Source organism: Thunnus albacares, chromosome 7 (genome assembly GCF_914725855.1).
Source record: "Thunnus albacares chromosome 7, fThuAlb1.1, whole genome shotgun sequence".
Lineage (NCBI taxonomy): Eukaryota > Metazoa > Chordata > Actinopteri > Scombriformes > Scombridae > Thunnus > Thunnus albacares.
This window is the reverse complement of record NC_058112.1, coordinates 20600104-20624289: the sequence shown is the minus strand read 5'-3', so window position 1 is coordinate 20624289 and position 24186 is coordinate 20600104. Positions and strand designations below refer to the sequence as shown.

At 41.0% G+C, this 24186-nt stretch overlaps 2 protein-coding genes across 5 annotated transcripts; one reads left to right on the top strand and one right to left on the bottom strand.

Moving 5' to 3' along the window:
• Positions 1 to 333: 333 nt before the first annotated feature.
• Positions 334 to 13958, top strand: kcnc1b (potassium voltage-gated channel, Shaw-related subfamily, member 1b). 2 transcript variants are annotated; one of them, XM_044356919.1, is made up of 4 exons: positions 334 to 2509; positions 6265 to 7180; positions 7850 to 8023; positions 9187 to 11378. In XM_044356919.1, exons 1-4 carry the CDS (start codon positions 1946 to 1948, stop codon positions 9324 to 9326), a joined length of 1794 nt encoding a protein of 597 aa, XP_044212854.1. In that variant the 5' UTR covers positions 334 to 1945; the 3' UTR covers positions 9327 to 11378. The 2 variants fall into 2 exon arrangements, with proteins under 2 accessions (XP_044212854.1, XP_044212856.1); XM_044356921.1 differs by lacking the exon at positions 9187 to 11378 and adding an exon at positions 11877 to 13958 and having other exon boundaries at positions 837 to 2509.
• On the bottom strand, positions 8281 to 22883 carry sergef (secretion regulating guanine nucleotide exchange factor). 3 transcript variants are annotated; one of them, XR_006404202.1, is made up of 12 exons: positions 22775 to 22883; positions 22374 to 22515; positions 21185 to 21337; positions 20353 to 20447; positions 20145 to 20205; positions 19948 to 20061; positions 19799 to 19861; positions 19035 to 19193; positions 18793 to 18947; positions 17358 to 17394; positions 8938 to 9066; positions 8281 to 8361 (listed from the first exon to the last, which is right to left on the bottom strand). XR_006404202.1 is itself a non-coding variant. In XM_044356943.1 (11 exons), the coding sequence occupies exons 1-11, from the start codon at positions 22814 to 22816 to the stop codon at positions 9017 to 9019; spliced, it is 1071 nt and encodes a 356-aa protein (XP_044212878.1). In that variant the 5' UTR covers positions 22817 to 22883; the 3' UTR covers positions 8929 to 9016. The 3 variants fall into 3 exon arrangements, 2 of the variants coding, with proteins under 2 accessions (XP_044212878.1, XP_044212877.1); XM_044356943.1 differs by lacking the exon at positions 8281 to 8361 and having other exon boundaries at positions 8929 to 9066; XM_044356942.1 differs by lacking the exons at positions 8281 to 8361; positions 8938 to 9066 and adding an exon at positions 13542 to 14779.
• Between the last annotated feature and the right edge of the window lie 1303 nt (positions 22884 to 24186).

The window sequence follows — 24186 nt, the reverse complement described above, 5'->3', positions numbered from 1 at the left end:
CCCACCAGGAGGAGAAGGCTGTGGGAACAACATGCTCCCCGTCTGACTGAACAGGGAGACCTAGGCTATACTTTATTCCCCTGCAAGTTTGACAGTTTATATTTCGGTCACATGAAAATCTAGGACAAACTCTAAATCACTCCTGGAAAGAAAGGAAAAACAGAAAAGACAGAAAAGAAAGAAAGAAAGAAAGAAAGAAAGAAAGAAAAAGAAAAGTACAATACCCTTTTTTTTTTTTTAAATGATGCATGTTTAAAATTAGAGCAGCTGTTGTTTTAGAACATAGTAAATAAAACAACATGAAGCATCACAGTATAGGTCTACATGTGCACCATTCTTTTACATTGTCTCATTCAAGTAAGTGTAAGAAAATACCTAAAATGAGCTATAAAATGTCCTAATTAAGAAATCCTTCAGCTGCACCGGGATCTGCGCCAAAAACTAAGCCATTGTTCCTTGGTTCAAAGCCTAATTTTCCATATTTTAATCTGTGGACAATTTTTTTTTTTTTTTTTTTTTTTTGAGATCTCACGCTAATTAACAAAAACGCAAAATAAATGGGACCATAAAACTTTCCTTTGTAGTGAGCAATGGCGCACTCTGCTGGCAGGTTAAACACTTGCGCACACTAGCTAATTATTATACAGAGCAGTGCAGCACTTGGAGTTGCGCAAAACATAATTTCTCCTAACTCTGTGTTTGAGAATATCTCCACTGTGAGAGCAGCAGTGTCACCCATTCAGACTGTCAACAATGTGATTTCAGTCTGTTAAACACATAAGCCATAAAATCACAATCTTTTCTTTTGATGTTATGGGCGGACGTGCGCGTTCATGGCTCCAGGGTCACACCTTCTCCAAGCAGCTGTGCATGAAGATGAAGAGTCCCGCTGTTAAAGCCGCTGACCGACCATAACCCTCTGAGCGACGACGTTAAGTGAGAGGGAGAAAGAAATATCGGGCGGCGATGACAGTTTTAACAGCCTTAATTGGAGAACTTGACAGCGCGTTTTAACAAATGCAGCAGGGTCCTTCACTGGGCATGCTCCATGTGATGCGAGAGAAGAGCTGAGCACGGTGTGAAGAGCAGGCAGTTTGGGCGTTTTTGAGGAGGTCTGTCGCCCTCTCATCCCTGCTTTTCTTTATTTAACCACGCAGCACAGAAAAGCAGTTTTCCTTCCCTTCACACAGACTGTGGATGTTTTCTTCTTGGCGCTCAACAATACATGAATGAGAGGAGAAAAGTCTCTGAGGAGGAAAACATCTCTCTGCTGAGACAAAGACCTGCTGTATAATGTATCGTTAAACGCAGAAAGACAGAGAGAGAGAAAGAGAGAGAGAGAGAGAGAGCGTCGGTGTGAAGGAGGTGAGTCTGTAGGCAGCAACAGAGGAGGGACTGAGCAGCTCCGAGTCTCCATCAGGAGCTGCCGGACAGGCGCTGTCCGTTCAGCACCACCGCAGTCACCTTGCTGTGAAAGTCATAAACCTGCTCAGGACCGATCTGATCAATTACCACAACCTGGGGAGTCCAATGAGCTGGGTCTATTCTGCTGGCAGGGGGGGGAACATCGCCAGCGTCTGTCCTTTTATCTCGACATCTTGGATTTACCGACGATGTGACGTCCATTCTTAATGTGATGCCATTGGCTGCAATCATTTTGGATTTCGATTCTATAGAGTCTGGCAGCTATAAGCGTCTATGATCACCCAGTCGCATGGCAGCTGCTTGTAGAAAATACAGGGTTTAAAGGGGAATGTAGCCTGATGCGTGTCAAGCAGTCCTGATTTCTTTCATAGTTGGTAAGAAACGACAGGTGGCTTTGCGCGCAGCTTTCCTTAGGTAATTGTTTCCTTGTGTGTAATTACTGCTGTGCATGGTTGCACGGTGCGCCTAGACTTACCTTTGCGATGAAGGGAACTTATGGGAGAAATGCCTAGGGGACGCAATGGGCCTGAGCGACGACAAGGATCGCATTGTGATTAACGTGGGAGGGATCAGACATCAGACATACCGCAGCACCCTGCGCACCCTACCTGGCACTCGCTTGTCCTGGCTGGCCGAGCCTGATGCACCCAACCACTTTGACTATGATGCCAAGATCGAGGAATTTTTCTTCGACCGCCACCCTGGCGTTTTTGCACATATCCTTAATTACTACAGGACAGGTAAACTGCACTGCCCGGCTGATGTCTGCGGGCCCCTCTATGAGGAGGAACTGGCCTTCTGGGGCATTGATGAGACAGACGTGGAGCCATGCTGCTGGATGACCTATCGCCAGCACCGGGAGGCAGAGGAGGCCCTTGATAGTTTCGGCGGGGGGGGCCTGTTAGACCTGGGGAGCGATGATGCGGAGCCAGAGCAGGACCATGGTGAAGATGAAGTGGATGAGATGACAAGGAGGCTGGCGCATGGAGACTGTCCTGACACCAGGAGTGGGAGCTTGTGGAGCCGGTGGCAGAAACATGTTTGGGCTCTGTTTGAGGACCCATACTCCTCTAAATATGCAAGGGTAAGTCGCTTTCAAGTCTAAGATGTTTGCTTGTGCTATAAGCTTTGCTTTTCCTGTTGAACTTAAGATTTGAGGACATCATTAGGAGTTATCATAAGCACATTCTGGGCTTTAAAAATACTCCAAAGTGTTTTCTTGGTTTGAAACAGTCAAAGCTGCATGAATATGAATTTAGTTTTGACTTTGTCTGTGTCTCTTGCTGGTGAAACAAAGATTGATGTATCTGGGAGGCTTTAAAAGGCTTTTGATGACCTTGAAATTGCTCTCCCGGGGTCTCTACAGCATGACTGTTCAGAGACGGACGAGTAAAAAAAAATCAACCAAAGACCTCATCTGTCAAAATCATTTACATGCAGACAATTACTCCCACCCTTGTCTATCTCATGGGAGAAGATAAGAAAACACTGACTCTCACAGGTCTTTGGACTGATATTTCCAGGACACAAGGGTCCCTGGGCAGGCCAGTTAAATAGGTCAGCAACACATTAGGAAACCAGATCTTTGGCACCACCAACATTTCAGTGGCAAACCTCCAGACAAAATTAGGTTGCTGTGAGAGGTGACATTTTTGGTCATTGTTATGGGCAGTTTTCCATTTGGGCGCAATGCCTCTCAAAACTGACAATGAAATGACTTTACACCTTCAGATTTTTTGTTTTTTTGACCAGTGCCCCCCTTTACAGACCGCTGTGCTGCACGCTGCTTTGACAGCTGTTGCAGGCCGATTTGGTGTAATTAGTTATCAGGCCCCATCCCGCAAGTGTAAACTGTATTGACATGTTCTCACTCTTACAGCAAGCATTAGTGAAAGCGGTTTAACTCACACACACTTCTCCTTTCAAATTTCACCTTCTGCATGCAGGGAAAATTCCCAAAGCAGAAAACTCCTAAGATGTGTCCTACATTTTAACAGAGAGCAAGACAAAAGCAGAGCAGGGATTGACAGAGTTCCACCATGACTGGCAAGAAGATTAATTAGAACTGAGCCTCAGAGTTAATTACGGACTCTATTCGCAGTGGATACATCAGTGGAAAACCCCTGTCACTGCATATCACTGTAGGCCTGTGGTTTGCCAGCAACAGTGAGAATTAGTCAATAAGGAGCAAACAATCTTCGCCTGTCACCCTCCCTCCAGACCACAGTGTTCCTAACTGTCACAAAGGCACATAATTTAAGAGGCGGACTGATAAGATGCATCCTTTGAAGGGTGGGATGTTCAGGGGGCTGAGTGAGCCAGTATGTCAGGAGGCATCAGTGGTCCACATGAAAGTAGCTCACAAGATTGAGGCTTTCTGGTGATGTTGATTTCTCATCCCTCTAGTGAATTGATGCACAAGAGCTTGACAAAATAACAAGTGCACTTGTCAGTTAGTGGCTGCAGTTTATCAATTAATCTGACTAATCTGATTTATTTTCTCCATTAATCAGTTAATCATTTGGGCCACAAAATGTCATATGCCCTCACGATGTCCTACAGCCCATGTTGACGTGTTCAAACAGCTTTTTTTTCTCCAACCAAGGATCTAAAAACAAAAAGTATTTTTGGGCATTTTTGCTTAGAAAAGAACGCAAATGATTATTTGATTTGATATTTGATCATTTAATCAGCTAATTAATTCAGTTCTACTGTCAATGAAGCTTAAAATATCACATTTCTGTTAAGACTATTGGTGAGATGTTGACAGGCTCTAATTTAGTCACTAGGGTGCCCCCAGGGAAAAATAAGTTGTGGGCCCCTGTTAACTGTGTTTGTGGTAATTTAGTTAAACACAAACATATTTAAGAATATGCACCATGTGAATTTAAACACAGACATTCCCAAACAAATTTGCAATGAATCAAATCACCACAAATCAAGTGACAATGAATCTGTGGCTTTTTAGGCCTCAGAGAAGTTGCCTGTTTTTCCTGGTTGGTAATCAAAACTTTGGTTTGTTTTTTCCACTCTATGTTATCTTTGGATGTTGTAGTTTTCAGTGTGGATATATTGGATAGTATTACATTCTAGGGTGTACTTGTTATTTTGCACAGAACACACTGTAGAGGGGGTGGACCAAACAACAATATTATGCAATCCAATAGAACAACTCCACATACTAATGCCTCAAGAATTGCCACAAAATTGAATCAACATCTCCCTGAGACTGCATCAACAAAAACTGAACATTATCAGCTTTCGCACAAGTTCATTTTGTCAGTGATTTTGTATTTGATTGCATTACAGTAAAATGTCACCGCCATTTTGTTTGAAAGATGGATATGTACTGAATTTAAACAATTTAAAAACCCACAAAGCCATTTACATACTATATCTATAGTAAACTGCAGTCACTCCATTTTTCTTGGTTTAGTTTGAGTTGTGAGATTCAGATGGTAAACAGTGATGTTGTCTCACTGAAAAAAAGAGGATAGTGCTGCTGACAGAACTGAAGTCACCTCTAACACACAGTTTCCCTCTAGACAATCATACTATCAAAGATGGGAAGCAGACATTCATAAGCAGCAGTGATTTCCTCAGCACAATGCGATGAATTGCCAGTGATGAGATGTTATGATGAGGGCCTGTTTTCCATCTCGTGCTGCATGCCTTCCTTAGTGACACACTATGAAAAGATGCTCAGTGGAAAATAAGACTTCCTCATGCCCAGACATGCCCTGCTCCAACTTACCGCCATGATTCATTCATTCATTACTCCTCCCAGTTACTTAAAAATGCTTTGCAGTAGTTTTAGAAGCACTACAGAGCCTCACTTACCCTCATAAAGACATCCTCATGCATGAATAATCTGCTATTGATCCAAATTTTGTGATTCAAAGGATGAATGACTGAGTAGCTATACACTGTGCCTGTCTGTTTCTCTGTCCAACAACTGATTGTCTATCAGAGGTCTATTGACCTTACATTCCAACACATCTGTTGAAGATACAGATGTTAATTCCATTTCAGACTTCCATACAGTGCGTGAGCGGTAACACATACAGTAATGTAAACCAGTACGATCAGAGGATGATAACATAGGGACAGGGTTGCAATCAATACTCAGGAGGGAATACTGTATCTATTACACTCATGTAGTATGCATCAGAAATATCAGAACCTAAATGTGATGAAATGTGATCATCCAATCGATGCATGATGAAAGCTAAAGTACTCCTTAGCCATTAAGGGAAATATACGTTACTCATAAGAATCTGTCCTCTGCTCAGTGAGGCTCAGCTCACTACGATTCCCAGGAGTTGATCATCTGGCCAGTATGACCTTGTGTAGGGAAAAGACCAACTGTAGTGATGGTGCTGAAGGGAAGAGCCCCAGTTAAATTTAGTCATGGTGGTTGACACTAATGTCCTGTCTGCTGCTGCTGCTGGCTCTTTGTAATTCTGCATGTAGCATACCCTTGAAAATGCCATGACCTTGAGGTACAGCAGGGGGAAGAGAAGCAAGAATGTCGAGCTCGCATTGATTGTTCCTTTTGCAATGACACTTCTGAATTAAGACACGCAGAGAGCAGAGGAAGAAGGGGGAGTGAGAGAGTGTGTCAATGCCACTGTCACTGTCAAACCAGATGCCATTGTCTTAGATAAAAGATTGAATTGCATTGTGTCGTGCTAAGAATGGCTGCTGGGCCATTGAGCTTGATTACATTGCATGTATTACTGTGCTCATTCTCCTCTCTGTCCTTCTCTGCCCTCCCCACCTTCCCTCTCCTCTCTCCCCTCTGTTGCCTTTTCTGCGCCCTTTATATTTCCTGCTCAGTGGGTGGCTCTGGCCTCGCTGTTCTTTATTCTGGTGTCCATCACCACCTTCTGTCTGGAGACCCACGAGGCCTTCAACCCCATCATCAACCGCACTGAGCTGGAGGTGGTGGACAACATCACAGTGGAGCACACCTACCAGGAGACTGAGACTGCGCTCTACCTCACCTACATTGAAGGCGTTTGTGTGGTGTGGTTCACTTTCGAATTTCTAATGCGAATAACTTTCTGCCCGAACAAATTTGACTTCATTCGGAACGCCCTAAACATCATCGACTTTGTGGCCATCCTGCCCTTCTACCTAGAGGTGGGCCTCAGCGGGCTCTCCTCAAAGGCAGCGAAGGACGTGCTGGGTTTCCTGAGAGTGGTCCGCTTTGTGCGGATCCTGCGTATCTTCAAGCTCACCCGTCACTTTGTGGGTCTGAGGGTGCTGGGTCACACATTGAGGGCCAGCACCAATGAGTTCCTGCTGCTTATCATCTTCCTCGCTCTTGGTGTCCTAATCTTTGCCACTATGATCTACTACGCTGAACGGATTGGAGCAAACCCCAACGACCCCCGAGCAAGCGAGCACACACACTTCAAGAACATCCCGATCGGATTCTGGTGGGCTGTGGTGACCATGACGACCCTCGGCTATGGAGACATGTACCCTCAGACGACCTCCGGTATGCTGGTCGGAGCCCTGTGTGCCCTGGCAGGTGTGCTGACCATCGCTATGCCCGTCCCTGTGATTGTCAACAACTTTGGAATGTATTACTCCCTGGCCATGGCGAAACAGAAACTACCAAAGAAAAAAAATAGGCATATCCCTCGGGCACCCCAACCAGGTTCTCCTAACTTCTGTAAGTCAAGCATCAGCTCCCAACCACAGAGCCCCATCCCCCATGACGACGTTTTCGAGATAAAGTTTCAAGGTAAGACACGAAGACAAGAGCCTTTAAATACGACCAACACATTCTGATATATTGTTGTCTCATCATCATTTCTCTGTCCTCCTGAAGCAGCCATACAACTGTTGAGCTGTTTCATTGTTTGTCTGTTCCCACACTACAATCAGCTGATGATTCAGGCATGAGATTAAACAAATGAGTTTCCCACAGAACAATCAATAAAATATGTGATGAAAAGCATATTCGACTCCGGATAAGAGAATAGAGAGATTGAGGCAGACCGTGAGTAATCTTGATATTGATTTTGCACTTCTTAATGCAGTGATTCACTCCTCCTCTCTTTTAAGACCGAGAGTCTGTTATCATGTATCTCTAATGTTAAGAACATGTGAGTAGACGCCGGAATAACTAGATTTCCCCTTGAAATCCTCTTGTGGCATAAGTGCAAATATACACAGACCTCTGATACAAGATGTGCTCAAAAACATAAAGAACAACAGAGTGCAAGGCAAACATTAGACAGAAGCTACACATGCAGTATTATTGCACAAGTTAATCCCTGTGTGCATTCAGGCTGTAGCGTAACGTGTATATATTAAAAAAATGTAGCACTTAAATTCTGAAAAAAGCTGGTATATGAAACCAGATTTTTTTCGTTTGTTTTTGTTTTCTTTCCTTTATTGTTTTCTTAAGATTCAAAGCTGAACGGTGAGGCAGCTAGCGCAGCTCTGGCCAACGAAGACTGTCCTCACATAGACCAGGCCATATCGCCGGAGGAAATCTTCAGTCCCAACGAGAGAGAGCGGCCATGCTTCCTGGTCACCACGGCTGAACGCCCCAACCACACAGGGGGCAGAGTGAGGAGGGGTACGTACCGTAACAGCCAATCACAGGCCCCCGTAAGACACTGACACCCTGTAGACCCGTAGACAGGACACGCTTTCTTTTCCCTCTTTGCTGAGTATTAAACCTCAGTTTTTCACAGGCACAAACACACGCGCGCACACACATGCACATGTACACACACACACACGCACGCGTGCGCACACACATACACGCACACACACACACACACACACACACAAACACACACACACACACACACACACAACTACAAACCTCTTATTACAACCTTCACACGCCGTCAGCTGCTTCTCCTCAATCATCCCCTTGAGAATTGTATATATTCCAAATCACATTAACATCTGTTAAGGCCAAGCACAATCACCACAAATGTCAATAATAATTGTCCACATCTACATAATATATTTTTTGATACCATGCATAATGTAAAACCCCTATTTATTTATTTACCAGTAAGAAAGCTATTTTCGAGATTTCTATGATCTAGAATATGTTGTCTTACATGCCTAAGAAAGTATTTATGTGCTATGCGTGTACCATGTATGTATATGTGTTTTAATGATAAATACCATGCGGGATCCTGACTATGATACATTGATCATAATGGTGCATGAAGTGTCTTGCTGATGGGTGCTATCAGTATGGTGAAGGAGCACAACACAAATGGAGGAAGGCCAATGTCAAATATTATTATTATTATTATTATCATTATGGGCCAAATTCTAGTTTACTGATTTTTAATTACAGGGTTAAGCCCCTTTAGTTTGTTTTATTTATTTGATATAAATATTCAACACATTCCTAAGAAAGACACATTAGTCTCCAGCTGTGTGTGCAGCCGGCACATTAACAGTAAATGGCGAACAGTATGAAATTCTACTTGTAGCTGAGATACATTCCCTGCCTGAGGTGCCTACCTGTTAACAGTCTTTTATGGTGTTATACTCCTAACCATTCCAGTACCACCCGGTGCATGCTGTTGTACTCCTGATGCACTCAAATGCATGGAGAATAATAATCTGTCTCAAGTCTGTGTTGACCTGTTTCTTTGGAGACAAAAACAAGAAAGCAACAGGTGTAGTATTACCAGTGAGGAACACCAAAACATTTTGTCATGGATTCAGTGCTGCAGTGTACTCAGAACGTTCTCTGTTTTTCAACTGAAGGTTATGAAAAGCCTTGGAGCCTTAACAGCATGTCTGGCATGAGCGGGGATGCCTCTGGAGTGTCCTCAGTGTCCGCCCTGCCCTGCAGCCCACCCTGTCTAATGCAGCACTCACATTCTCCCATCCCATCCATTATGTAGCATGGTTGAGTAGCAGACACAATGCCATTGGAAGGCCAGTCCACACTCCTCCTTTTATCTTTCCTGTCAGATTTTGATTTTACACTTGCCTTCGCTCCTGCTTTTTTTCCATTTTTATTTATTTATTTATTTATTTATTTTCTGGAAAACTGTATCTTAACTGTGCTAATACTCAAGCTTCCCAAGTGTTCTCCTTGGGTGTGTCATCATATCCTAGACTAGAAAACATTGGCACATGCCACTCTGCATGGGTCACCTCAGTTGCAGACAAAGCACTGTTCTACTTCTACCACAGGCTAACCCCACTCTTTCCCTATGTTTACTTCATTGCCTGTTGCTCTGTTGCTTTTGATCTCATATACTCTTCTGCCAATAACTCTTTATCTCATCTGCTTTTTACAATTCTGTGAAAGAAACTTTCATAAGATGTAACCCCTACTAATAATATGCTGGACATTAACAATACATGGCTTTCCAACATATCTAAAAGGTACCATTGCCAGCTGTTAAGGGAACTCCTCTCAAGTGCTTTGTACGTTGCAAAGTAGAGACGTTATAATTCTGACAATGCAATCCAGACTCAATGTTATAGGAGTGGCCATCAAAAAAAAAAAAAAAAAAAATGAACATGATGTTCATGATGTCCAATGCAATATGGAGATGATGACAATTCCTATGATACTAGTGATGAATACAGCTAATGTCAACAGAACTAAAACTGTTTGTTCATTTGCATGAACTGCATGAGAAATTATGTTCAACAAGAAGCTAACTGTATCGCAGTACCTGTATGAAAACTTTTTTCTTTCAAAAGCTTCTAAAGCTTTGTCATTTTTTATGCATTTTGAGACAGCTTTACAAGAGACTCAGTCATAGCAGAGATTTTTATGTAGCCGCCATTCTTTGCCTTTCCCCAAATTCATATATTTATTTTCTTGTATTCATTTGACTGGGGCCTCCAACTAAAATAGTGTGATTTAACTTGAACAATCTGTCACAAAGCCAACTAATGCTGTTATGAGCATAAATAGTTTTTATACAGATATATTTACAGGTAGTTATGAGTTTTTAAACAGTATCAGTAGTCTGCAGCAACTTCTATTACTGCTGTGATGCCTAAATTAAGGCAAGACTCATGAATTATAAAAACAACGGTGCCTTCATACCTGGTGAGGCAGAGCAAAAGTGAGTAATAAATTGACATGATACAAGTGCTCCCAGTGTAGCATCAATACACTTTATACCATGCTCATAACAGTGTAACGAAAGCTTTATTTTATAAGGTGCACCTTGTACCTTTTGCACCACTCTCGTACCCTTAATCACAGTAAAAATGCCCTTTTGGTTATTATTGTTACACTACAGACATTTAGCAAACTAAGAATTAACCTTTAGGAGACATATAGGTACAAGCAAAAAAAAAAAAAAATTGAAAATACACATTTAATAGTCCCCATCTCAAGAAAACTTTTTGTATGATAAAGCACAAAATATTATTAAAGGGGACCAGACAGGCAACTCCACAGAGCCAAAATATATCGAGTTATGACCAACCAGAGATGTCATGATGACTCCTGCAGCATGTGTGTCTATTGATTTAAAACATCAATACTGTTACTGTTACAAATGTATTGATACTTGTCCCAATAATTATGCACAAGTCTTTCAGGGCACTTTAACAAATTTTTATGTTGACCAATCAAACATGTCAAAAATTTCTAGAAGATATAAGTATAGCAAGTCATCTAAGTTTTGTTTTTATTCTGAATGAGCAGAGTTTTACATTTCGAGTCATGTCTCTTGTGGTAATTAATGGACGTTATATATTTAAAAAAAAAAAAACTTGTGAAGATTTGATGTGAAGAGATGCAGGTGAATTATATGCTCATGCAATTCAAGTGAAAAAAAAAAGTACAATACGAAACAGTATGGGATGTGGGTCTACTTGGGGAAAGGTAAATGCATGTATTTTACATTTATGCAAAAGAAAAGTATTCAAATAAAATATGTAAATATAAGTCCTTGCATGAAATAAATTTTATACTCAATGAGCGTTTAGACTCCGTTTTTATTCAACAGCACATGCATACACATCTTTCTTTTCCCACTAGCGTTCAGCTAGTACATTCAACTGCTGTTTGACCCTCTTGTCTACCTGCGTACAGGTCAAAGAGAACATTAAAAAACAAACAAACGAGGTGACTGTGAGAGCATGACGCTAAGTATACAAACGCATGACAACGACTGAACTACTGTACATCAACCTGTAAAACGCAGCATGATTGGGCATGTTTATTAACCGACTCAGAGTCCAACCTCTGCACACAGACAATACATCTTTGTCTGATGCCTTGGCTAAGCATGGGAAATACATGGTAAACCTGTCTTTACCATGAGGAACTAACGGAGCACATTTTCTTTACTCTCCAAGCCAGTGTCATTCCACCTCTCCCCGCACCTCAGAGGTATCCATCATCGCCATCATTTCCACCATTATACATAATTTGTGTAATAATTTATTTTTGTTATTGTTTTTTTATATGTTTATAGAGACCCAGCGACAGCATCGGAGCAGACAACCAACTGAGTCAGTTTGTGTTATGAACCATGGTGTACCAACCACTATGTGTATGACCCATAATGGCCCATCACCCACCTGATAGCGCTGTAGCATTGTTGTGTGTATTACTTAGTATTTTTAAATGGGTGTGACAGTGACAACCTGTGCATCACAAACTCAGCATAGATGTAGCACTGAGGAAGTTATGTTGTCAAGCCTTATGTAGCTCAGTATATGTGACTGGTTACTGTGTTGTAATTTGTGTGCCTATTTTTGGTGTGTGCCAGTGCTGTAAATACGCTTTTTGTGTGCTCAAGTTGTGTGTACCAATGTTTTGAGAGATCATCAAATATTTGTGTGCTTCTTCTGTTGAAAGAAAAAAAAATGTTGCTCCAAGTTTAATCACCACCCCCACACCCCCCCCAACACACACCCCCCTCCAGCAAAAAACCTGTCACTTGTCATGTCAGCCAGACTAAACAGTTGGAAACAAATCGTTAACTTTGCACTGTCATGATCACATTTTTGTAGACTTTTGCACTCTTTTACACCAGTGAACTTTTAACATTCCATTGATATGTTTTTCAGACTTCATAGAGATAACCTCCACTAAAAAATAATAAAAGAAAAGAGAAGGTCATACTTCTCACCTTGTATTAAAGAGGCATTAAAATGGCAACATGTGCTGTTAGGAAATGGTAAATGATTGAGTTGGTTTAGCAAATCTTATTAAGGATTATTCAGAAAGATATTCAACATTAACTGAATGTTATGTCTTTATATGTAGCTGTGCTTTAACCAAAAAAGACAGCTTATTTATAAAATACCTTAACTGATATCACAGCTCAGACATTGTAGTTTTTATGTAGTACTTTTTCAATTGACAATCATGTAGAATTGGCATATTGTCCTTTTTCTGCACACATGCAAATTGGTATATTAGTATTTAATACTAACCAATGCCAAAACATTATACACATCATACTGGACAAGTGCCTCTGTTATGCAAATTCTTCTTATCATTCAGGAGTATAGCTTAACCAACATGATGAACTAATGCATGTTTCATTTTAAATTAGCCATCGGTCACCAGCCATTGAAACCAAGCATCAGTTCAGTACTCAAAAAGCACACAGATACGATAAGAACCACTATATGGATCATCATCTAAATGCAGGCAATGAGCATACCTGATTCAAGGGCAGCCACTGGGTTCAAAAAACAGATTCATTCATTGTTTGTGTGGAAAAGTTAGTGAAAAGGGACCAACTTTTTACCAAACTGCATACACACTGCCAACAACCTGCTAAGATCTGTGTGCATTCAGGTACAGTAGACCTGGATCTAACAATAGAGCTGAGCACAAATGGGGGGGACAGTGTGCTGGTCAATGTCCAACATGGAATACAAAAACAGCAGCTGTTATCATTAAACAGAATCAATAACGCAACCAAGAGGCAACTAATGTGTGCCATTTAGTGAGACTTCAGAGTGTGTGTTTTGAACACCGTGCATTTTGTGGTTAGTTATCTCAATAAGGTGTTCAGTGATCGTTTTGATTGGTTTGTTGTTTAGGGATTTTTTGTGTCTTTTCTGACCAATACAGTTCAGGCTTGTACAATAAATAGTGATAAATAAAAAAAACACAGAAATGATCATTTTTCAGCGAGTGTTGATTTATTTTTTTCAAACTAATCCAGGTAAAATCACATTAATTAAATTCTCAGTGCATAATTTCAGTGATACTATTTCCATATTTAGTTTGCATAAATTTATCATAAAATAAAAACTTCTAAATGAAAAGAAAAGTAAATACAATGCAAATATATCATCTTTGAGCCATTCTGAGTCCTCATGACCACAGCGTTGGCTTCAGACCTGCAGTTGGTCGCCGGGTGCTGCACTGCGGATGCCCGCTGCTTATAAATATGTAGGATGGGTCAAACACAGCTGACGAATTTCCCCCAAGAGGGATTAATGAAGTATAAAGTATGAAAAGGGTGCCAATAGGACAAACACAGCCTCAAAGAATATGTCAGAGACTGACAAGAATATAAATGAGTGATGGACAGTCGGCAAAGAAAAAATACTGCACTTTGTGTGTAAATGGTAAATCATGAGATTTTCAGTATGAAGGTGTGGATCAGAGATTGACTGCTTCCTGACACTCAAGATCACAGCAATAAAACCGCTGACATAGGAAGATGGAGCTACAGCACCAGTCTAGCCCATCCCTCACATGATCGTTCAGGAAGACAAACATGGCAGGTGGACCAGGAGCCATAGGCATGGCCATATCCTGCAAAAGCCATCGCCTACCCCCCTCCCCCTCCCTCTCCAGTTATGCCCATCAAACTGATGGTCTGGTCACAGAAATGATGGCCTCTGTCCACTTGAAACATAATTCAGCCTGTGTCCAGCCACACGACAGTATTTATGACAAGTCCAGTGTGAAGTCAGACATGCTTTCGCCAGTTAACTGCTGATGGGGCTTAGGATGCCCAACAGAAGGTGAAAGTTACTGTTTTTAAAGGCACTTAAAATGATCACATATAAGTGATGCAAAGCTCTCATAAGCCAACTGTAAATCAGTAAATATAAATGTGTTCATTCGCAAAGTCATTCTGTTTTTAGAGTTAACTCTCAGTCTCTGATTGTAACATGCTGAATAATAAATAATAAATGTTCCAGCTCCGATATTACTGAAGTGGAGTCGGCGCAGAGTTTTGTCTTGAGCCAGTCGTCGCAGCGCACACGGCCATAGAGTGTCCGGCCCCACAGCCAATGAGAAGAGGTCTGAGACCGGAAATGAGCTGTGGCTCAAAGACATCGGTCTCGGAACCGTCTCCGCACATGCCGTGTTCGTTCCAGCCCCAGGAGAGCAGACACCCCCCTGAAAAGGAAAGGGGTCAGGGGTCAGTGAAGCTGACAGAACAGAGACGGGTCTGCAGCACTGTACCATGTAAGCTAAAATTAGCAGCCTGGAGACAAAAGACAGGGTGCAAAAAACAACCCCCCTCCCCCAAAACAGAAAGCATGCAATCATACACACGTACACACACACTCACATAGACACACGTACACACACACAGCCTCTCTGCTCCAAACACTGACACTCAGACAGTAATAAAGCCTCTCTGCACTTCACAGCTGGTTAGCTTGTTGGTGGGTGTGGTCAGGTCTGCATCACCGAGGAGACACGTGCCATGGCAACACAGTTACCTAATAGGCTCCATTGCCATGGCAACAGAAGCGAGTTTGCCTTCTCAAGGGTAACACATCTTCAAGCTTTCCCCATCCTGCAGTTGTGTGTCTTTCATGCCATGTCTTTTCATTTTTTTTTTTTTTCATCGAGGGGTTTTCTTTGTCTTTCAGCTTTCTTAGCTCATCTCTGAAAATCGGCGGTATCAAAGATTTGGATTCGTCAACAGACACATATGCTTTCGTCAGTTAACAGACCAAGATATCATGCCAGCAGCTTATGTCAGTGTGACATTCTGCCAGCTATGGCTTATGCATTACAAACAGACAAGTAGCCTGGTCTTTAAGATAATGCATGTGTTTCTAACTGACTGTATTTGTCTCCTTCTTTGATGAAGGTTATTCAGTAAACATGCTGGTTACTATTTATAAGTGAACTTAATGTATTTAAACGTTTTGTCCATTGGGGAAAAAAGCCTTATTTTGGTGCTGTGCTTAATTCATGGACTCACTGACTGGAGTACAGCACATCAGTGTTTCCATGGAAACTAAGTGCCTGCACAATATTCTGCACAACAAAAGGATAAAAATCAAGACACTCAAACCAAAAAGCCATTTCCTTGTAAATAAATCCTGTCACTGTGTTTTACATTCGACGGTTTTAAATTTCACACCTAATTAAAAAAACCAGAGTTATACAATCTGCAGGAGGCGCTTTTTTTTTTTTTTTTAAGATTGACTTACATCATACTTTAGGTGCAAATGAAAAACGATTGAGTAAGGTGTTTGTCCTAATACATTCCCGTTAAATTTAAAATGTTCACATTAACAAAAATCTTTCCTCAGATTGGATGAGCTGTGCCAACAGCGCCTTTGGCCTGTCTCCCACCTCTGACCATCGATGATGAATTTCATACATGAGGAGCACTTCCTCAGGTGCAAATGGGCAAAGGCTGAGCAGGCAACAGATATCATAAGCAGCATGCAATGCTCTCCGTTCCTTTCTGCCTGACCTACTTCAGCACCAGAAATAGCAGCACTCAGGTCTCTGCTTCCAATCCTGTTTTGCTATTTCATTGCTCCTGCCATCGCGCTCAAGACAAGAGGAGAAAAAGAGGGGAGCAATGGCAGAGGAGCGAGGTGCAGGAGGTTCACACGAGCACTCCCTTTACTTGCCCTGCTTTCTCATCTCATAACTGAACTTCTGAAAGCATAAAGCAGTGCTTTGTGAGAACTGTCATTATGACGGACGATATGCGATAACAATTTCCTAATTTTAATGGCATATCTAGTTAATTGTTCAAATTGGTCAGAACATTAAAGTAGACAGTCATTTGCTTTTAATAATACCAGCAATGTTCAGCGTTTGCTCTCTAACGGAATCCTATGCTTGTATTTTAATGCTCATCTGCGGTATTTATATTCATGCTGATGTAAAAAACTGGGTCAGTGTTCAAAATTTAATGCGAAAGATTTTACTTTTAAAATGTTTTATAGTGATAGTCGGTGACTATGAAAAAGCAGAAGACTTTTTGGAAAGCATGAAAAGAATAAAAGCACGCCTAATCTCTTTGTAAATTTGAAACACAAATACTCAAATATGTCTGTTTGTTAAGTATTCTTTCAGGGATATGTTTTGACTGTTCTGTTCTTATGTGGATAAAGGGAGACTGCTCTCCAAACATTCAACTGGAAAAACATGCCTGTAAATCTGTGTGTGGTTAATTCAGCTCTTTTTACAGGCCTGTTCGGGTAATTGCTTCTGTCAATGATACCCATCTATCCATGCTGTAATTACTTCCTGATGCAAAGGCCACAGAGCAATGAGCTTACCTCAGAAATCCACCACAGGATTACCAGAAGGATTATTATTTCACACTGATATTCAACTGTAAAATATAAGACAGTTCCCTTACTAATTCTTTGGTACAGCAAGGAGGATGACTTGAAACTGTTTAGCCTCACCTGTATGTATTCTATTAGCCAGAGCCATGTCAGGCCAGAAGTGGTGTCTCTTGTTTCAGCCACTTGGACTTACTGAAACCAATAGGTTTAACGTATTTTTGCTCAACTTCTCAGAAACTTCTCTTCTTCATTGTACCTTTCCAGTACAGTTGTGTATTATGTTATCAGACTTTTATGATTATCTTTTCCCTCCCAGCACTACAGGTGTTGATATTGGCAAATACGGCTTTGAAAATAACTTCCAAAGGGAAAATGAGCTGAAAAGCCAAGAAAATGTCAGGACATTTTTGAGACAATACACTCACCTAAAATGGCGAGGTTATGTTCAGATCCACATGCAATCTGCAGAGAAAAAGAAGATTTGAAAAGATGTTTAATATGTTTGCTGAAAGCAGATTTTAGGACTGTAATACTCAAAGATTGTTAAAGCCAACATGGAAACTGGGACACATTGTAACCAAACTTGCTCCGAAACTGAAATAAAACATGTGTCAAGATGTAGTGATTCAGCTTTTATTCAAAACTACATACATCATCAGTGATGATTTTATCTGTTAATTCACTAAATGCTCCGATATGCAATCCCTCACTCCACAGTGCTTCATCAGAAAGCAGAGCAGAAACCCGTAGCAGAAAAGCCAGATCTTTCAAAAACATTCACACTGCTGGGATGTCCGGAGGAGGAGGAGGAGTTGTTAATGCAACCGCTTCAGGATGGCTGTGTGCCATGACTTTGCCGACCAAAACCTTTTACAATTTAATGGCCCTTTTCTATAGTCTTTCCCCCACTCATAACTGCTGTAGGAATGGAGAGGACACATTTAAATGCCGATCCTGAAACCTACAAAGCTGAACAAGAGTAGAAACATGAGACAGGGCTATCTAGATGCCTCTTTAGATTGCTGTAGCTTTTGCATTAGCAATAAAATTAATTGTATTGTATATATCCTTGCTAACAGAGTTTGGACTACTTACTCTCCTTTTCATAGTTTTGATAAAATACAACTGTGGCAAGCCATGAATAGAAGTGCACCCAATGATTCCTGAGCCACTGACAGGTTATAATTTGTTACCCCAGTAATGTTCATATGCCTCATAAAGATGTGACAGTTTGCTAAATATTGACTCTGTGGGTGCTTATGTACAGTGTTAGGAGGACTAACATGGTAGGGTGGGCTGAGAGATTCATAGTCCACTCAGCTAATCCGTCTTGCCTTTAGCTTTACGTACACAAGGTGACTACGCCTTGACATTTGCCATTGCTGCTGCAATGATCGTTGTACATTGGAAGAATGATCCAGAGCTTGCCCTTGCCCGTCCCTGACATCCACTTTATTGGCAACGATCTCCTACCACGCTGCTGCTATTTAGACTACAGGTTAACTGCAGCAATCCCATGAAGCTCACACGTAATTGCCCTTATGGGAGAAGAGACCTCTGCCTTCACTAAATGTAAATGGTTGTCTCCCTTGTGGATGATAACGGCAGTGTGCGTGTGCGCTTTACGTGGTTCTGCAATCTTCAATCATATGAGAACCTGCTCTTTGTGAGCCTGAAGGTAGCTTAACAACCTTAAGCTACCTTTTTCATTTGTGGATGTCTGCCTCCCCCTGCTGGACTGACTGAGATTTTCTACCACAAGAATCCATACAGTATATCAACAGTAACACCAACATTAAATCTAAGAGATACTTTGTTGTTATTGATATTTTTTATATGCCAAACATTGAGGAGTCTTACCTGTGTTGCTCCACAGAGGGCTTTAACCTCTGCAGGTAAGTAAACCTCCTGGCTGTCACCTTCTGCTGAAGGCCGCTCTGGGTTCTGGCTGGTTGACGTTGGTCGGCCCAGCTGTCCATAATTTCCTCTGCCCCATGTGAGCACTCTCCCGCTTTCTGAAAAGGATTACCTCGTTCAGATACGGCAACTATCCTGTTAACCTGGTGAGCATCACAGACACTTTATGTGTTATTGTGCCTCACCTGTTTGGGCAACAATGTGAGTCCAGCCGCTCCACACATTTTTAACTGTCTCTCCACCTAGTAGTGACCGCTTCAGCAGAGTGGGAGAGGACAAGAAGGGCTCTGTGGTGGTCAGCTGGCCATGCTTGTTGCTTCCCCACAGAAACAAATCACCATCTCCTGCACATAGGACAGGAATGACATTACTCTTCACCCAGCAAAGGCAGCAACAGAAAAGCAGAGCAGTAATTGAGTGGTGCTGGTCCACTGATTACAAGACAGACTGGAGGCCAGACATGATGTATGAACATGAAGTGGAAGAAAACTCACTGGTACAAGTGATAATGCTTCCAGGGAAGAACTGTTCGAAATGCTTTTAAATTACAGCCTGTCTTATATTTGTCTCCTACTCTTTTTTCAGTATGCAATTAAGTGAGTTTATACTCTTCTAAGGCATAAATAGAAACTAGATTTTTATTCTAAACAAGGAGTTTCCAGCCTTGTTTATTTTGGAGGGCACTCTGGGCAGCTTAGAAGCTATTTCTTATTATTTCTGGTGCAAAAGTTGCTGGAATGCCTATATCTTAAAATCACAAAGCTAAATCAAGTGTGATTCCTTTATTTCCTTTGGGCTGCTAAATTCAATTGATCTGCTGCTTTGTTTGTTGCCTTTGTTATTTCCAACACATCCTACAAGCAATATGTAGGTTGATCTGAATGTTTTTCTAAGTCAGTGGCTCAAATTCATACTAAGTAAATGACCCTTATGTGTGCTGGTGTAATACCTGTAAGGCACACACAGTGCGTTGAGCCTGCAGCTACAATAAGTGATGTCTTCTGATCCAGACCTGCAACATGGGCACAAGAATCTCATCACACTCATTACAGTGATACACTGGCATATATTCCCTAATGTCAATAAAGTTCCACTAACCTGGTACCAGAGAAGGCATCTTAGAGTTTAGGTGTGATGGGACAGGGTGAGGACTGAGGGCTCTCTTGGCATGACTGAATAGACCTGTTCCCCACTGGTATACACAGCCTGCATCTGAAGGCAGAACAGAAAATGAGGATATGTGTATTGACTGCCAGATGAAAACATTCTGAGGACAGTTTATGATGCAAACTTACCAGTAACAGCGAGTGAGTGTCTGAGTCCTGCTGCTACACTCACCACTGGCTCCTTCAGACTCTGAAAACAAACAGCACAAAGACATCTGCTTCAAAGAAATAGAACATGAGGTGAAGTTGGTATGCAGCAGTTTTGAACACTCATGATTGATTAGAAAAAGGTATGGAAACATTAGAGTGGTGGTACTGCGTTTTACCATATACTCACCTCAATAACCAGTGGATCTGCAGAGTGTTTAACTGTCTGTCCAACACCCAGCTGGCCAAATGCATTGGAGCCACATGCCAATAATTTACCACAATCTGTGATATAAAAAGATAAAAAAACATCCATAACACACTCAAACATACTGAAACAGTACACTTTTGAATGTGTGGAAGGTTCCCATTTTTAATATTACTGTGCTAAGAATTCTGGGTGTGTAACATTGCAGATTTGCAGAAGTTGTGGCCTAAAAGGCAAAACCAGTCTGCATGAGAGACTTCCAGTCATCGTGGGTATTTGGACAGCCCGATCACTTGGAATGTGAATCTAATGACTCTCACATCATGGGTGATTTAAATATTCCCATGTTTATGACATGAAAGCACTCATATCATCAGACAACTCAAAACACTTGTAGTATTGAAGAGCTGGTTGCATCACTGCGCATTGACAATATAGCTCTATGCGCGGCCATTAAGCGCAGAGACAGACATATTGGCGCTTTTATAAAAATCAGTTTCCCAGTCGTAATTACAAACTGGATGTTGTGATGAATGGTATTTAGCAGTGGTAGACTGGTAATTACAGTGATTCCCATAGGACATGAATGGTGCATTAGTGTGTGGAGGGTTGTGAGGACTGGTCCTGTTGTCCACTTACTGCCATCTTGTGTACTTCCATTTCTGACTTGTCTTATTTTTGACAGCTATGAAATCCAAATTTCCCTCTGAGGACAAATAAGTCGTCATCCTATTTTACCCATCACCAAGTGCATCGAGGTGCATATGTGAAACAGAGTATCACTTCCAGGGGTGAAATGGTGCTCACTGCTCACCAGTGAGAAAAAGAGAAAAATCCCAACCACAGGCTACATTTGTGACCCTCTGATTCAGGCTCGAGCAGAGTTGAAGAGTTAAGATGTCTGAGGTGTGACCAAGTCCCAGCTGGCCTCTGTGATTCTGCCCGCACACGAACACCTCTCCATTCTCTGTTCAACACAAAACACACCATTGTTTAGTAAAAATAGTTATTAGACAAAAAGATAAAAGGAAAAATGCTTTTATCATGCTAAAAATTTGTATAAGCAGTTTCTTTCTTACTTTTTGCTATTTAGTGAACAATTTATTTGGGATTTTGTGTATTAGCATTATGTTACCTAAACTTCTGTAACGCTAGATGTTAAGATTTAACATTTAATGTCTTGCTGTATATTTTTGATGTTTGACATACAACTGTGTCTTGTAACAACTCCATGTGTGATGGGCTGTTTGGCATGACACAGAAACAGTTGCAAACAAACTCTCACACACTCTCACTAACTTACAATGATACATTTATTTGTGACATTTTGGTGCTAGATCTTCATCAGGCAAATGGTTTGTGACAGGCCTGGAGCCAATCACACCCCCCTTGTGCAATAGGAAAGCATAAATACCAAACATCAATTTATTATATGTCAGCCTCCAATATCATATATGGAGCTAGAAAAGTAAAACCCTCTGTATAGTAACAATCATAAATGTGCCTAAAAAATGCTTACATTAAATGGGTAGATTACTTTAAAATAAATGCTTAAGAACCTGAAGGCTAAACTGCATTCTCAAAAAGAAACATTCCCAAATTGACCTCTACCCCATCAAGACTGCATACATTAAATTAAGTAAGTCCCTATAAAAAGATCCTACAGGCCCCAAGAGGTAATTGCAGTCAAAAATAATGCACATATTTACCAGGTTACATTTGTGGATGAACCTAACATTGTATGTAGAAAAAGTCAACACAAATAATAAGTTTACTTAGAACCCTCAAGAACACTAAACACAATAGATATCAAGGCCTATAAAAATCCATGCAGGATCTATTTATAGGTAAACTGTAGGTAACTTATTTGGCCAGGGGGGTGAGCCCAAAGACCCCTTGGGACTTTCAGAGTCAGACTGTGACAGTATTCAACACGTTACCAGACGGTCAGAAACTTATTTTAACAAAGAAAAACTGTAGTTAGGGCACATTCAGTAACTTACCGGTAACAACCACGGAGTGTCCCCCGCCACCTCCGCCGACAGCCCGGACTGTCCTGTGTCGTAGAGCAGCGGTGTCAGAGAGCCGGGGCACCAACTGGTCCTCCGCATGTCCCTGTCCCAGCTGCCCGTAGCTGTTGGCTCCCTGACAGACATATTTATTACTAGCTAAAGTAAACTGAACAGGACACACGACCAACTATCAGTAGTAATGTTCCGTTAATCCAGTCTTAACGGCTGACTGATGGTAGTTCGTTGACTGTTAAGCTAACGTTAGCAAAGTGCTACGTTAACGTCAACAACTGAACTGCCGCCCTGCTGATGGTGAGTGTTTGAGATCACTAAACTACACGACCACACACACATAACTTTAACAATTAAACAGTTACAGATGACAAACTTACCCACGCATGTAAACAAAACTCCTGCCGCGAGTTCGTTTCCATGGAGTATCTGCCACAATCAGTGGGATTTGCGACACTGTCGTGAAAGAGATTACCAACTAACTGCGTCGCCGCATGGATGTAGTACCATAATACTCATACTAGACAGTTTTATTCATGTTAAGTTATGGGCTGGAACAAGAAGCAATTCAAGATTTTTAATAGTGTTTTTTTAGTCGCGTCTCCAACATTTTGAAAAGGAAACCCACCCTATAACACACTCAGTTGCCAGTTTATTACAGGCAGCCTGCACCTATTGTATCTAAAGCCTTTTCTAATGTTTAGTCAAACTTAAATGACATAAATGGAGTTGACACAAATTAGAAACAACTCAGTATAATAGTTCAACAGCACCACGAACAGTCTCACAAATGACTATCAAGTTGCATCAGTTCCTTTCTAAAACAGTTTGAACAAAAACTGAGCTCTACAACTTCAATGAAGCACGTTTTTATTGCATTACTGTTGTTTTATGCTGCATTCGATGTACTATAAACATAGCAACTCTGAGTATAATTATTAAGTTAAATTAAGGCATTTCTAACTAATTGTAATCTGTTAATTTGTTTCTCCCTAAACTGGACAGAAAGACTAAAGTGATATTCAGATCTGGAGGTGAGACACAGAGCAGCTGATTGGACATGGAGATTTTCTAATCTGACATTTATATAAAACTCTTTGGGATGTTAGCTATATATTCCAAATAAAAACTGTGGCATGTTATATTAATGTAATTATTTGTATTCTTTGTAACACTTGCACATCACAGCACATTACATTGTTGTTTATACTGTGAGCATTTGCACATTCCCAGTCACTATCTTGTACATTATATTTTTTAAACTCTACAGCTCTCTTCGTATAGAACATATTTTTTACTTATTCTTCATCATAAAATTTTATTTACATATTTATACCACCTGTCTTTTGTGGTATTTTTCTCACTTTGTATAGATACTTGTTTTTTCTCCTACGTTCAATTTTTTTGATTGTTATGCACCTCTACACCAAGACAAATTGAAAAAACTTACTTGGTAATAAATGTCATTCTGATTCTATTTCAGTATCCATGAACCAACTTTTAAATTTAAGTGCCGATAGTCTGGTTTACAGTCTAGGGAGACATTTGATTGTCAGATCTGTTTCAGGATGGATTTTCTCTTTCAGGTGATAAGACGGTATGGTAATGAGCTCTTTTGCCCTCGGATCTATAATTATTCTTAAAATTTAAATCACACTAACTCCCACCTGAGCATAATTGTCATAACTGTTATCACTGTCATTATTATCAGCGTCCCGAGGAGGATCGTCATTCAACTCCAGTAAGTCATCCATTACCAAATCAACATGAAGACACCAAACAATGATCAACA